The sequence below is a fragment of the Bison bison genome, unplaced genomic scaffold, assembly GCF_000754665.1.
Source record: "Bison bison bison isolate TAMUID 2011002044 unplaced genomic scaffold, Bison_UMD1.0 scf7180017864263, whole genome shotgun sequence".
Taxonomy (NCBI): Eukaryota; Metazoa; Chordata; class Mammalia; order Artiodactyla; family Bovidae; genus Bison; species Bison bison.
The window spans coordinates 1,454,409-1,471,067 of record NW_011494835.1 but is presented as its reverse complement, the minus strand read 5'-3'; the positions used below and the strand labels follow the sequence as shown (position 1 = coordinate 1,471,067).

The 16,659-nt window shown below is 36.3% G+C and overlaps 1 protein-coding gene across 2 annotated transcripts in view; it reads left to right on the top strand.

Moving 5' to 3' along the window:
* Positions 1 to 16,659, top strand: part of GSTCD (glutathione S-transferase, C-terminal domain containing) — a 151,496-nt gene that overhangs the window by 111,310 nt on the left and 23,527 nt on the right. For both annotated transcript variants that reach the window (XM_010848252.1, XM_010848253.1), the window contains exons 6-8: positions 8,042 to 8,157; positions 8,318 to 8,362; positions 10,470 to 10,598. In XM_010848252.1, the coding sequence (XP_010846554.1) occupies positions 8,042 to 8,157; positions 8,318 to 8,362; positions 10,470 to 10,598 (290 nt within the window). The remainder of the gene's footprint in view (positions 1 to 8,041; positions 8,158 to 8,317; positions 8,363 to 10,469; positions 10,599 to 16,659) is intronic.

Genomic DNA, 16,659 nt, shown 5'->3' with positions numbered 1-16,659 from the left:
TGGTGATGGATAAGGAGGCCCAGCGTGCTACAATTCATGGGATCACAAGGAGTCGGACATGACTGAGCAACTGAAATGAACTGAACTGAGCTGAAAGTTAGAAATCCTTGGTTAAAAACCCAGCTTCTCTGCCTATCAGCTGTGTGTCTTTAGCAAGTGCTAAGTCTGAGTAGTCTCTTCAGTGTTGTGTCCTCATTTGTGAAAAAAGAAACAGGTTATCCACCTGACAACCTAACAGTCTTGAAGTTAGATGCTCTATCAAATGTGCAGGTGCTTAATAAACTGCAAAGCATCATATAAACAGAAACTGTTATCAATCATCTTAGAAACTTTAATGAAAGAACTATGAATTTTTAAGTTAGGGCTGTTAAAATGTCATAAAATTATTGTACAATGTGGTTAATAATATTCATCTCCTAAGCCCAAATGTAATGATTTTTGTACTATTTTAAATAAGGTGTAAGTTCATGAAGGACAGAAATCAAGTGATAGGCATCTTTGTGTCCCTAACGTTGTCTAGAACAAGTCTGTGTAGGTCAGTTTAGTTGGTTGATTTGTTGGTTAAATGATTGATTGAGGTAGTTTATGAGGTCAATATTCCTCAATTTAGAGAAGAATAAATTGGCTTCTTTTAGCATTTTGAATTTCTAACTAATAATTATTGCTCTAATAATATCTGTAACAAAACTATCAGAGTGAAAATGCCTTCGCACTGATACACTGTTGTTGATTTCATAGACTGCACTGTGAGATGTGTGGATGGGCTGGGGGTGGGAGACAGAGGGCAAAGGTAATAGATGATTAGTGTCTATTGTTAGAAGAATACTGCCACTCTGAGGTTAGTATGGCCAAGAGGATTAGTGAAACCTGCAACTGGCTTTAAAAATTGCAAATTCAGACAATTCTAATTTTCAGTATTTCCAATAAGTAATTTCCAAAATTTAAACAAGTTTCCCCTAACCTAAAGTATAAGCTTCACATTGCTGCTTAGTTTCATGCATCTTCTCAGGCATTTCTTTAGGAATTGTATTCATGCTTTTCTAGTTTTTGGTATAGCTTTAAATGGCAGCTTTCTTATTTCCTCTTAAAAGTTTTCAGAAACTTTTCCATCCCCACCTAAAACACTGTTTCATAGTTGACTCCTTTTTCTATTTCAGTACAGTATACTTTCAAATATGATTGAATTTGTTTTCATACTTAGTACCTTCAAAAGTTAACTGCCTTAAAATGCTGTTTAAGTCATAATTATAGAGAAAATTCATTCATTAAACTTTTATTGAGCACGTGTTATGTGCCTGTCAGTCTCCTAATAGTCTTTCCATTTAATTGGGCCCAAATTTATGTAATTCCAGAAAAAATCATCTGTATCTATTTCATGTAAACAGAAGCAATTTCAGCTTACAGTCCTTTTTGGGATAGTTGGTATAATGAATAATGCCTTAGTAATCATTTTAAAATAAGAAAACTTTTTTCAGTAGTTAATAATAACAGCCTTTACAATGTAAAAAAACAGCCTTTATAGTATAAAAGTGTTTTGGATAGTGACAAGGAGTTTAAAAAAGTAACTTTTTTGTTTTTGTCTTTAAAAAAAAAAACCTATTATAATAGGAATTCATGTCAGTGTAGCCAGGAGTGAAGAATAGGTTTCAAGCAAAGAGAACAAAATTTATAAAGCAGCTGACTCACCGGCAGTGATATATTCAAGGAACTATAGCCATTGTTCAGAGAGGTTGGAACATAGAGGGTATAGTATGAAAGTAGCAGAAAGAGGGTCGGCAAATTAACAGGGCCCAGATCATTAAAGGCCTTGCTTTCTTTCCAAGAAGTTAGGCCTTTTTTCATAAGGCAGAGGGGAGCCTTTAAAAGTATTTTAAGTAAGGACAGGTATTTCCATGGGTAGTTTTGGAAGGGACTTTTTAGTAATATACTCCAGAAAATCACCCATAGTGATGAGCTATGAAAGAGAGAGAGAACCTGGTGTGCACAGCATTTCAGGGACCGCCATGGGGAGAGAAGCCCGGGAAGGAGAGTGAGAAGAATCCAGTAAGGATCCAAAGGCATTCTTGGTCTGGAACAGCAGAGCTTGAAATGATTCAGTGAGTTCAATTTATTTAATTTTATTTTCTTAATTACATCATTTAATGACATTAGTATCAGTTGAGGTTGAATGCTCCACATGAATTTATGAATAATTCTATCTGATTTGTGGATATACTCTATCCAGAATTTAAAATGTTGCAGGATAGCAGTATAAAAGAACATCTTAATATGGAATAATGTAAAAATAAGAAAGCTGTCTGTTCAAAGAGAACTTGTCTGTAAGGAGCTCTAAGCATACATGTTAAGTATAAAGTAAGACTGTTTTCTCTGCAGCACAAAGAGACAAGATAACAAGCATGCCCTTTCCCATCTGGCCCTGCCAAATTCTCAGGTCTATCCCATGCTCTACCACTTTCTCATGGATCCTCATTTTCAAGCACAAGTGAGCTAATTGCAGTTTCTCCCCTAAATATACCATATCACACTTAAAAAAAAATTTTTTTTTCATTTTATTATTTTTTTGATTGTGCTAGGTCTTTGTGGCTTTGCACAGTCTTTCTCTAGTTGCGCAAGTCAGAGCTACTCTTTGTTGCTGCGTGTGAACTTCTCATTGCAGTGGCTTCTCTTGTTGCAGAGCACAGGCTCCAGGGCACATGGGCTCAGAACTCGTGGCCCACGGGCGTAGTTGCTCAGTGGCGTGTGGGATCTTCCTGGACCGGGGATCGAACCTGTGTCACCTGCATTGGCAGTCAGATTCTTTATCACTGAACCACCAGGGAAGTCCCTGCCGTGTCATTTTTAGCATGCTTTCCCCACCCATTCTACCTGGCAGGTTTCTGTTCTTCCTCAGAGACTCAGCTGAGATACCCCACATCTCAGTAAAATCCCGAGTGATGTCTCAAACAGGTAGTTCTGTATCTGCAGTGCACATACTTTGCGCATAATGAATACTCATAGCTGCATACCGTCTTCTTAGGCATCCTTCTTAGGCACTTCTTAGACACAGGGACTGTCTTACTTTGCATTGTGTCCTCAGCCTGTAGACAACTCCTGGGCATATACTTGGAGCCTAGTGACTCTTCGCAGCATGAAAACCACGGCTACCCTGAAGGTGGAATTTGGGCATTGCTGGCCATTACCCTTTGAAACATGATATTTGTCTTAATGTTTTGGGCTTCTTGAAAACATGAACATGTGTGGTTATTACGTTCCTTCTCACCTGCCAAAGGCCCTATTGGTGCACCCGGTGTATTCAGCTGTCTCGTACCTTCTCTGCAACCTATTACAGGCGTCTCTGCTGGGGAAATTTACTCTTGCCCTCTTGATTTGATAACTTTCCAAACAAAAATGTATTTAAAAAAAATCCCTGCACCATTAGTTTTAGCCATCTCCTTTATCTCCATATTTAATGATTAAAAAAAATTTCACAGAATGAGAGTGGTGTGCTACATCTCAAAGAAATACTTAGAAAACAAAACAGCAAATGAATCTTTTTAAGGCTAAAATGTATCCAAGCACCCATCCATTTTCCTTTTTACCAGTAATTTATAACATTCAAGGTACTTTGTTGCTTCCGACCGAGAAGGAATAAATTAAGAGCTGCCTACGTTGGTGTATGGCAGAAACCAGCACAATATTGTAAAGCAAATATCTTGCAATAAAAAATTTATTTTAAAAAAGCTGCCTGATCTTGAGCACTATTTATTGATGCTAGACTGAGCAGGTGTCCTGACTGCACACGTGCACATTTTCCATCCATGGCTTTTTTTTTTTTTTTTTCGGTCCTGCTTTATTTGATGTTTTGAACTGACCAAAAGTACCAGTATCCTAATATGGTGCTTCCTTAGTTTAAAAATTGGCTCCTTTACCCTGTACTTTATTTTTGTGTAATGCGAACAATGAAGTTGTCTAAATAATCAGGTTCCTCCTAACTTGATTTAGACAACAGACTCTACTGTAGAAGAATTTACATCGCAGGATAAATAGGATCATTTATATTAAAACACTTGCTTCTTGGGTTTTGTTTTTTCATGATGACACCTAAAGAACCATCATTTTTAGTCAAGTTAAAAAAAAATACTTTTATACATGTAAATGGCATCAGGCACAAGAATATTGGGTTTAAATAAAAAGTACAATTTGGTTTTTAAATGAATACCATATCTCAAAATATGTCTTTCTTTTTTTTCTGATTTAGTTTCTTTATTAGAGTTATTACAGCCCTTAAAACACCAAATTTACTAATGTATTGTCATCTGACAAAGCATAATCAAAATACCACTTTCTTACCTGGTTTAACATATTAAAGATCCTATTCATGTTTCCAGGAGCTTCATAATATTTATAAAACTAGAATGGTGAGGAGGAATTCTTTATTAGATGCAGTTTTTCCATGAAGCACCTAGGCCTCATGCTACTGTATTTTTAGTTCAACCTGTGAATGTTATGGGCAATTTAATAGTCTCTGTATTTAAACAGAACCCTGAAAGGTCCCTTTTTGCCTTTATTTAAGCACAGATTCTTCATATGCAAAGAGGCAGGTTTAGCAAGTAAAACAGATCTTCATCAACATTTGCTTTTGAAACAAACCTGAGAAAGTTAGGCCATTCTAAATATCTGATAGAAGTACAGTACAGAACTTACTGTTAGATATTCCATTAAGTAAGTTTTATTTTCTTATCTCCTTATTCTTAACAAAAGATAATTCCTTTTCACTTTCTTTTTTGAAAATCCTTTGGCTAAGAATTGTTAAGAAATCCGCAAACACACCAAAGACTCAAATGCCAGTGCTAGTTTCTTTGCCGCTTGATGGCTCCATTTAATAGCAGCATTTGTGACTCTCACTCTCCCAAGGGCCTCAAAAGTACTTTTCCTTTTTGCCTTCTGATTCCTGCCCCTTCTTCCCCTTCCGTGTTCTTATTCTTCTTCCGCCAAATAAAAACTACACTGCCATAATAAAAATAGACAATTAGGGGGATTTATGACTGGATGCATAGAGGGATGGAAAGATAGAAGTGTGATGAACCAACTCTGCTGCTACTGCTGCTTAGTCACTTCAGTCGTGTCCGACTCTGTGCGACCCCATAGACAGCAGCCCACCAGGCTCCCCCATCCCTGGGATTCTCCAGGCAAGATCACTGGAGTGGGTTGCCATTTCCTTCTCCAATGCATGAAAGTGAAAAGTGAAAGTGAAGTCGCTCAGTCGTGTCCGACCCTCAGCGACCCCATGGACTGCAGCCTACCAGGCTCCTCTGTCCATGGGATTCTCCAGGCAAGAGTACTGGAGTAGGGTGCCATTGTCAACTCTAGTAGGCTGTTAATGGTAGAATCTAGGTAGAGGGTACAAAGTCATTCACTGAATGTTGATTCTTTCAACTTTGCCTTGTGTTTAAAAATTGTCATAATAAAACCTCTTAGGAATGGCTGTCCACAAAATCACAGGGGCTTTTACTAACTGTTTAAATAGTTTGCTATTAGATAAAAATTAAAATAAGTACATGAAACAGTCTTCACAAATGAAGTCACCAAACTATTGATTTCAATGCTTTTCATGTTTGAAATTCACATTAGGCCATGCTAAATAATTAAGAATGCACACAATGAGTCAGGTGTATGATAATGACCATGTTGTTACAGTAGGAAATTGGTTAAATAAATTGGGTATAGGTAGTTAATAAAATTTTCACTGCCATTAAAACTTACAGTGTAAAAACAAATTCATAGACACAAAGATTTATAATGTTTTCTATGCTGTCTAGAAAATTAGGAACTTACGGGTATAGTTGGAAGTACATATATTAAAAATAGAAAAGTACATAGAAAAATGACTTTTTATCTCATATAGATCTTTTTAAATTCACATTTTCTGTTTTTTCCTAAAAGTTTCCCAATGTTTTAATTTTAGTAATGGAAAAAAGAAGGAAAATACAAAAGAAAAAAGCATAATATTTTTCTGTGAAAATGGAGTGGAGAAACTTGTTATCTGTAAATAATTTTTGATCACGCCCAAAAGATTATCTGCATTTTTCCTTTTATATTTATCACTGAACTTCCCTGTAGCTCAAACAGTAAAGAATCTGTCTGTGATGCAGGAGACCAGGATTCGATCCCTGGGTTAGGAAGATCCTCCAGAGAAGGGAATGGCAATCCACTCCAGTATTCTTGCCTGGAGAATTCCATGAACAGAGAAGCCTAGCAGGCTACAGTTTGTGGGGTCGCAAAGAGTCGGACAAGACTGAGCAACTAACACACACACACTTCACTGAAAGCTACCCTTATATTTTTTAAATCTTGCTCTGATGAACAGTGCATTAGAAATATATTAAAACAAATACTTTTATTCATTTTTCTGAAGATATTTTAGTGGACTTGACCAATGGCTTTTGAAAGGAAAGTTAAGATGTTTTCATATTGCTAGGCCCAAGGCGTTTCGTGCTTGGAAATGCCCTATCTTCTATCTCTAATTACATTAAATTTCTGTGTCTGACTCATGAGGAAAGGAAGCTTCAAAGCAGAAATAAGAAAATCTAATTTATTTCTAAATGCAATAACAATTGATGTATTTTAGACAATGTGACACCTGTGTTCCAAGTGTCTTAACCAGAAGAATTAAGAGTTCACAGATGTGCCAGTTAGAGAATAAAAATGTTTTTATTATTATAGGTCTCTTTTCTCCAAGGAGATTTAAATATGTGCTGAAATTAGATAATCTTTATACTATGTCTCTAAGAGGGATAGAGGGAAGAGACTATTACTGTTAATTTTTATTCCTCCAGTAACAGACACCACCCTTATGGCAGAAAGTGAAGAGGAACTCAAAAGCCTCTTGATGAAAGTGAAAGAGGAGAGTGAAAAAGTTGGCTTAAAGCTCAGTTTTCAGAAAACTAAGATCATGGCATCTGGTCCCATCACTTCATGGGAAACAGATGGGAGAACAGTGGAAACAGTGTCAGACTTTATTTTGGGGGGCTCCAAAATCACTACAGATGGTGACTGCAGCCATGAAATTAAAAGACGCTTACTCCTTGGAAGGAAAGTTATGACCAACCTAGATAGCATATTCAAAAGCAGAGACATTACTTTGCCAACAAAGGTCTGTCTAGTCAAGGCTATGGTTTTTCCAGTAGTCATGTATGGATGTGCGAGTTGGACTGTGAAGAAAGCTGAGCACTAAAGAATTGATGCTTTTGAACTGTGGTGTTGGAGAAGACTCTTGAGAGTCCCTTGGACTGCAAGGAGATCCAACCAGTCCATTCTGAAGGAGATCAGCCCTGGGATTTCTTCGGAAGGAATGATGCTAAAGCTGAAACTCCAGTACTTTGGCCACCTCATGTGAAGAGTTGACTCATTGGAAAAGACTCAGATGCTGGGAGGGATTGGGGGCAGGAGGAGAAGGGGATGACAGAGGATGAGATGGCTGGATGGCATCACCAACTTGATGTACATGAGTTTGGGTGAACTCTGGGAGTTGGTGATGGACAGGGAGGCCTGGCGTGTTGCGATTCATGGGGTCGCAAAGAGTCGGACATGACTGAGTGACTGAACTGAACTGAACTGAACATTTATTAAACTATTTATGACTCTGAAGTTAGTTTTACACTTATTCTTTCCTCTCTTTCAAAGACATTTTTTCATAGATTTTTCTGTCAATGACAATTAAAAGAATAGTTGTGTTAGTCACTCAGTCGTGTCTGACCCATTGGTACCCCACGGACTGCAGCCCAACCAGACTTCTCTGTTCATGGAATTCTCCAGGCAAGAATACTGGAGTGGGTTGCCATTTCCTCCTCCAAAAGAATAGTTAGGTAAGAATAAAAGTAAAATTAAGCAAAAAGAGATTTCACCTCTGGGTTCCAGTTCTCTAATCCTCTCGTGGTGGGTCACATGGAATGGTACTCACTTACGTCTGTGCCAGTCTTCCTATATGCTGCTGGTCTAGTGCACCGGTGCCTTCCCAGTCCCTGCAATACCTAATGTGTCACTGTCTTCATCCCTTTCCCAGGTAAAATGTCCAGTGATCGAGCTTTGAGGAAGCAGCAACAGTTGAACAACCTTGTTTATATGGTGACAAATCAAGCCAAACCTGGAGACAGAATTGTGGATTTCTGCAGTGGTGGGGTATCGTATCTCTTCTTTATTCTCTTTAGCCTTTCCAAGACGAAGTGACTTTACTACCTTACACTCAAGGACATGTTTTTATATGACAAGATTGTTGTCTCAGAATAAACAAAAGCCTGAGAGACCAAAGTTAACTTGTTCCTTTTCTTGCCTTTTTCAGGGCCATGTTGGGATTGTCCTAGCTCACGTGCTGCCATCATGCCAGGTAAAGTCTGAATGATAGATGATAAGAAACTGCACAGTTCAATTAGCTGAGTCTGGCTTATCCCTCTTTGAGTTGATAATCATTCACTGAGGTCAGATATGAGGCACAGGCATTTTATTTTTCGTTGAACTACACTTCTGAGATTCAGAATCTTAGGGGGAAAGAGTTAGGGCCACGTACAGTTTTTATTTTTTATAAAAGAAATAATTATTTAACTATTAAATAATTAATGATGAAACCAGTTTAATTGTCAACATTATTTTGTACTTGAAATACTAGCTTCTGGAACTTGTTGAGCATATTCTTTGGTGCCTTGGTTTTTAGTCATTGTATCAGAATTGAAAAAATATTTTTTAAAGAAAAAGATAAACCCCAGTTCTATCACTCTGATCCACCAAATGCATTTCCCCCCATGTGCTCATTAAACCATTGTTCAGAAGGATGCTTGTGGCTGCAAATTCTAAGACTGCAAATACAATTTCAACCACCTGCTTTCACTCAATCTTATGTCATAAATGTTTTTTTTCCTATTGCAAGTAGTTTTAAATATCATCACTGAAATGTGACTTCATAATATGTTTTTGAGTAAATGTACTGTAATTTATACAATCACCATCACCATTTGTTAGAAGTTGGTGCCATTTTTAGTCTTTTGTCATAGTAAATCATTTCCTCCCAGCTTTTAGCATAAAAGCTAGAACTTAATGCCATTTTTTCAAATTACAATTCTTTGCTTGTGAGCTCTCTGGAAATTACAAAATAATTAAAGTGATTATTCTCAGAAGGAAAAATGTGGAAGAACTCATAAACTGGCCAGAATGATAGAGAGTGGAAGACATTATTCTTTATCTTTCTTAGTAAATAAATGAGGACTATGAGGAGAAAGAGGCAGGCATCTGTTTCATCACCAAGGAAAACAACAATTTCATGGTTGGAGCAAGAGGAAGAGAGCTCACAGAGCAGAATCCTGGAGATGCAGAGTCAGGGTCTGGTGTCTTTTTTTCCCTTCCTAAAAGGTCTGGAAACTTAGAGATGTTGAAATTGGAGAAGGAAAATCTTGGCTAGAATAAAGGCTGGAAACCTTTGACACCAAATATCCTCTGACAAGCTTTTTATACAAAAAGGTCCAGAATTTTTCCATAAAGACAAAAGTAAGGACAAAATAAGGACCAAACTAAGAATGAGAATGATGAAAGTGACCTAAGTCTGCCCACTTTTCTTCATCCAAATCAGTGATGGCTCCTGTCTTCTTGGCCTGGCTTACTATCAGAAATTTGTAACTTGCTGCCGTGCCTTTGCCTTGGCCCCACCAATCCATACTATGCATTGCAAGCAACTGGTTGTCCTTTTATCCCGTGTGATCTTGACTCCCATTACCTCTCCAGTCTGATTTCTACTCTCCACACCCTGTCTCCCCACTCCAAGCTCCAGCATCGCTCAGTGTACCCCAACTATACCAGTCTTCTCAGTTCTTCAAACCCACTGTATCTTTCTCACCTTGGGCCTTTATACATGTCCCTCTCTCCACCAGAAACACTCCTTCATTCCTCCAGCTAATTTCTATTCATTTTTCAGGCCTCAATTAATATGTTATTCTTTAATATTAAATGACTAAAACCTCTCTTAGTCATCAAGTTTACATGCTTTGATAACACATTATATGTCTTTGATTAAGCACTCACCGCTCGCTGTATTATAATTACCTGTCTCACTTGTATCACCATATCTATAAGCTCCAAGGGTTCAAGGACCTTGTTTGCTTTTGTACTGTACTATCTGGCATATGTCCTAGCACAGGATAGAGAAAATGAAGTGAAAGTGAAAATCACTCAGTCGTGTCTGACTCTGCGACCCCATGGACAGTATAGCCTGCCAGACTCCTCTGCCCGTGAAATTCTCCAGGCCAGAATACTGGAGTGGGTAGCTGTTCCCTTCTCCAAGGGATCTTTCCAGCCCAGAGATCCAACCCAGGTCTCCCACAGCACAACAATAAGGATCAACATAATATGATCAACATTATTAAAGCTAGTAAATACAGTAATAATAGTTGGCTTTAATGTCTAAACTAGTTTACTGAATATACTATTGTTTCCTGTGTGAAATCTAGGTTATACTAATAGAAAACAAGGAATTATCATTAATTCGTGCTAAGAAGAGAAGTGATGAACTAGGTTTAAGCAACATTTGGTTCATTCAAGCAAATATGGAGTATTTTACAGGGATGTTTAATATTGGGGTAAGTAATCACGCAATTTCAGTTTCTTTAACTAAATAAGAGAAATGAAATGTCCTAGAGTAAATAAAGGAGATACATTTATTTTCTTTGCTAAACAAGAAATTTATAACTTTTGTTTTCTACTATCTATAAAGTGTACCTTATTAATGAATATTACTTCATTCACAGCATTTTATTATTATATGGTAAAGATAATATTTGTTCCTCTACCAGACAAGAACTTTATTTTCTTCACTGCAAAATCCCCAGTGCCTGAAAAAATGTTTGACACATGGCAAGTACTTTAAAAATAGTCACTAATTGAATGAATTCTAATGAAGATGACTTCCCTTGGTTTATTCTACATTTTTAGAAGGTAGTGAAAGAAAAACAGAGAATATAATAGAGTTTGTTTATATGTGTAACTAATTCATTTTGCTGAACACCTGAAACTAACAGATTTAAATCAACTATACTCCAATTGAAAAAAAATAAGCTGCAAATACTTGAGTTGCTTTCAGATAATTCTTTCTTTAGCAAGGATTTGATATTTTCATGTATTCTGAGCTTCTAGTATAAAATGTATCGGTGATGTTTTTGAAACCTTCAAATCAGATTGTTGTTGTTTGATACCACTAGAAGACCAAAGATAATGTGATTGTGTCAGTTCATTTAAATCCAGGGTTGTACACTCTGGTGGAAGTTGAGTTTCAATAAGATGTTAGCATTGCTGCTGTTCTTGTATCTGTTTTGAATGTTTTTCCTTATTTTTAGAGTACTAAATGCTTGATGTAGAAAGCTACATAATAATATAAGGAAGAATCACCAGTATTTCTGCTAGTGAGAGATAATACTATCAAAACCCTTTGGTCTTTGTGTATTTATACACACAAACAAATGCATATTTACATACCCCTTGAGATCCTGCTTTACCTGAAATTGTCATAAATACTTTCCCTACTCATTAATCATGTTCCTTTTCTATTGTTATTATACTTGTTATTTATTATATGTGTCTAATGATGTATCAATTAAGACTTTTGATTCCTTTGCCTAATCACTTTACAGGAAGGTTGTGCTAACTTGCATTCCCAACTGGATATGGTCACATAGCATATACAATGGGCTTGTCTAGTTGAAATTCTTGTCCAATCTTAGAAGTCCAGACCTTTCATAGTACTTTTGATTTTTGTTCAGTCAGTGAAATTCATTTCTTAAATACCAACTTCTGTAAAATTGTGAGACTTATTGTTATATAGCCTGAAAAGAATGCAATGTGTTTCCTTTGTGGATATAATATAGATTGGTTATCTCAAGCAAAGCTTATGGAAAGAGAAGTAAACTTTTAAGAAACCTGTTAGGAAGGATATTCAGGAAAATATAGATATCTGATACAGCAAGTTCAAATTAAATATATATTTATGTACCACCTAAATTTTACATAAATGTTGAGGTGGAAGATAAAGCTTCTCCCTAAAACAGGCCATTAAACCAATGCCCATGTTACCAGTACACCAGGAAGAGTGTATAAGGTAGCATTTACTCACCTCTCAAATCACAAAATTCCCAGCCGATCAACCATGTATCTCTTTACCCTTCCATGGCTTGTAGGTGATAAATCATTCTGGCACATTCTTATACCTTTCAAGGTTGTGTAATTCACTAACACCAACTAGCAAAGTATATGTCTTTTGGGAAGTGACATTTTTCTCTATATCTCATAATAATATACCCATAATGGTTTTTTTTTCCTTTCATAATTACCTTTGTCAAGATATATGGAAAATAAATTAAAATTACTTGGAGGATTAAACCAAAATTAGATTTAAGAATATAATTTGCCTAGGAGGATTAATTGAAGTATTGTCAGTAGATAAATCAAACCAAATGCATCAGTGGCTCTTTTATATGAAATAGACTCTAGTGAAAACACTGTAGCTAGAGAAGAAATCAGAATAACCAGGTATTGGGAATGTAGTAAAGCTCTATTAATTCAGTTTTGTGGTATTTCAAATAAGGGTTTGCTGCTGCTGCTGCTAAGTCGCTTCAGTCGTGTCTAACTCTGTGCGACCCCATAGACGGCAGCCCACCAGGCTCCTCTGTCCCTGGGATTCTCCAGACAAGAACACTGGAGTGGGTTGCCATTTCCTTCTTAATGCATGCATGCGTGCTAAGTTGCTTCAGTCATGTCTGACTCTGTGCGACCCTATGGACAGCAGCCCACCAGGCTCCTCTGTCCACAGGATTCTCTAGGCAAGAATACTGGAGTGGGTTGCCATTTCCTTCTCCAAAATAAGGGCTTAGTTAGTGTTTATCTTTGCTTAGTAAATGCCTTTTCTTTTGCTATTTTTCTCTGGACATAAAAATCAATGCTGTAAACAAGATTTTAAAGGGAGATTTTTAAAGTCCTCAAACCAACTATCTTTAGAAACGTCAAACAAATCAATTATATGTAAGAATTGAAATACTTATTATTTGTCTTATCTTCATTAATACAATGACCTGTATCAGGCAAAAATGAATAGATTTACTAACTTTGTAAAACTAGTGTGACTTGAAATAATGGAAGAAAACAAATCTAAATACTTTTAGGTCTTTCAACAAGGTCTTCCATCACCCCAAGGGCTGTGCTTCCCCCTTGTAACCAGAATCAGTGAGGTAACACCATATTCCAAAGAGCATTTGTAGTTTCTGACTTTCCCTTGTGTTTATTTGAGAAATGTATTTGCTTAGAAATACAAATATCTAATATGCTTATTAGAAACATTCAAAGTCTCTAGTAACCAAATGCATTTCAACTTGAACAACAATGATATTCTGTTCTTGTTCTTAGTATTTGCAAGGATTTTAAAAATATTACTCATTGACTGTAAGACTTCTGTGAGGAGCCCACATCATATAGGAGCTTTGAAACTTTTCATTAACATGATATTTGTAATGATTTGTTAATGACATGAAATGTTAGTTATAATGGTAAACAGAGAAATTTTTATTAACATAATTGTTCTGTGCATCCATGCTCACTCATCGTGCCCAACTCTTTGCAGCCCCATGGACTGTAGCCCACCAGGCTTCTCTGTCCAGGCAAGAATTTTCCAGGCAAGAATACTGGAGTGAGTTGCCATTTCCTACTCCGAGGAAACATATTGGTTAAGAGAATGCATTTTAAAATTGAATTTAACTTGTGCTAAAGTCTCAGAGTTGCCACTTACTCGTAATTCCAGGATTCCTTCAGAAGCTAGAATCATCTCCTTAATCAAAGAGGTTAAAAGAGCCTCCTCTACAGAATCAGAACAATCCCCAGAGAAAATACTATAGCTATAATTAAAAAAAAAAAAAAAGAAAAAAACAGCTGACCACCTGATTACACAGTCACTAAGGAAGTTTACCTTCAAGCCTTTCACTCAAACCTCCATCAACTTTTTAGAGATTCACTCTTGTATGAACAGGCAACTGAGGAATATCAAGTGTGGAAAACTTCCAAAATAGAGGAGATCAAAGCAAAAACCATGACAAAGCGTCTCCTTTTTATTCAAGGAGAGCTCAGAGAAGATACTGCATGAATGAAACAAAGGTAAAATGAAAAAGAAGTGAACCATCAGAGAACAAGAAAGAATAAAACATGCTAGCTCAAATAAAAAGCAAGTGGAAAATCTAAAGCATGAAGTATAGGACATCATTTGAAAAAACAGGACAAAAAAATGATAGGGACTGAAAGAAGCATTTTTTTCCAATAGAGATTTAGTCTATGAATCCAATACGTCAATAATAGGAGAACCAGATATAGAAAACAGATAAAATGATGGAGAGAAAAATATCAAAGAATTAACATAAGAAAATGTGTAAGTAATGAAAAATATGTTTCTCTTATCTGAAAAAGCCCACTTAAATAAATGACCAAAAGCAAGGCACATTGTTGGGGGGCGGGGGGAGGGGAAGACTGTTGTGATAAAAAGAAGTTCCTGACAGTTTCCAAAGAGAAAAAACAAATAGGTCACAAACAGAAAATTTGAAATCAAAATGCCATCACACTTCTTAATAGCCACATGGAAAGCTAGAAGACACTGAAGCAATGCCTTCAAAATTCTAAAAGACACTTTCCAACCTAAAATGTTATGCCTGACCAATCAACAATCATGTATGCAAGAAATAAAGAAAATGTCAAGATCTCAAGAAAATGTACATCAGGAAACTATGTAGAAGATGTGTTTCACCAAAATAAGACAACACAGAAATACAAAGGATCATAAGAGACTACTATCAGCAATTATATGCTAATAAAATGGACAACATGGAAGAAATGGACAAATTCTTAGAAAAGTACAACTTTCCAAAACTGGACCAGGAAGAAATAGAAAATCTTAACAGACCCATCACAAGCACAGAAATTGAAACTGTAATCAAAAATCTTCCAGCAAACAAAAGCCCAGGTCCAGACGGCTTCACAGCTGAATTCTACCAAAAATTTAGAGAATAGCTAACACCTATCCTACTCAAACTCTTCCAGAAAATTGCAGAGGAAAGTAAACTTCCAAACTCATTCTATGAGGCCACCATCACCCTAATACCAAAACCTGACAAAGATCCCACAAAAAAAGAAAACTACAGGCCAATATCACTGATGAACATAGATGCAAAAATCCTTAACAAAATTCTAGCAATCAGAATCCAACAACACATTAAAAAGATCATACACCGTGACCAAGTTGGGCTTTATCCCAGGGATGCAAGGATTCTTCAATATCCACAAATCAATCAATGTAATACACCACATTAACAAATTGAAAAATAAAAACCATATGATTATCTCAATAGATGCAGAGAAAGCCTTTGACAAAATTCAACATCCATTTATGATAAAAACTCTCCAGAAAGCAGGAATAGAAGGAACATACCTCAACATAATAAAAGCTATATATGATAAACCCACAGCAAATATTATCCTCAATGGTGAAAAATTGAAAGCATTTCCCCTAAAGTCAGGAACAAGACAAGGGTGCCCACTTTCACCATTACTATTCAACATAGTTGTGGAAGTTTTGGCCACAGCATCAGAGCAGAAAAAGAAATAAAAGGAATCCAAATTGGAAAAGAAGAAGTAAAACTCTCCCTGTTTGCAGATGACATGATCCTCTACATAGAAAACTCTAAGGACTCCACCAGAAAATTACTAGAACTCATCAATGATTATAGTAAAGTTGCAGGATATAAAATCAACACACAGAAATCCCTTGCATTCCTATACACTAATAATGAGAAAATAGAAAGAGAAATTAAGGAAACAATTCCATTCACCATTGCAAAGGAAAGAATAAAATATTTAGGAATATATCTACCTAAAGAAACTAAAGACCTATATATAGAAAACTATAAAACAGTGGTGAAAGAAATCAAAGAGGACACTAATAGATGGAGAAATATACCATGTTCATGGATTGGAAGAATCAATATAGTGAAAATCAGTATACTACTCAAAGCAATTTATAGATTCAATGCAATCCCTATCAAGCTACCAATGGTATTCTTCACAGAGCTAGAACAAATAATTTCACAATTTCTATGGAATTACAAATAACCTCGAATAGCCAAAGCTATCTTGAGAAAGAAGAATGGAACTAGAGGAATCAACCTACCTGACTTCAGGCTCTACTACAAAGCCACAGTCATCAAGACAGTATGGTACTGGCACAAAGACAGAACTATAGATCGATGGAACAAAATAGAAAGCCCAGAGACAAATCCATGCACATATGGACACCTTATCTTTGACAAAGGAGGCAAGAATGTACAATGGATTAAAGACAATTTCTTTAACAAGTGGTGCTGGGAAAACTGGTCAACCACTTGTAAAAGAATGAAACTAGAGCACTTTCTAACACCATACACAAAAATAAACTCAAAATGGATTAAAGATCTAAACGTAAGACCAGAAACTATAAAACTCCTAGAGGAGAACATAGGCAAAACACTCTCCGACATATATCACAGCAGAATCCTCTATGACCCACTCCCAGAATATTGGAAATAAAAGCAAAAATAAACAAATGGGACCTAATTAAACTTAAAAGCTTCTGCACATCAT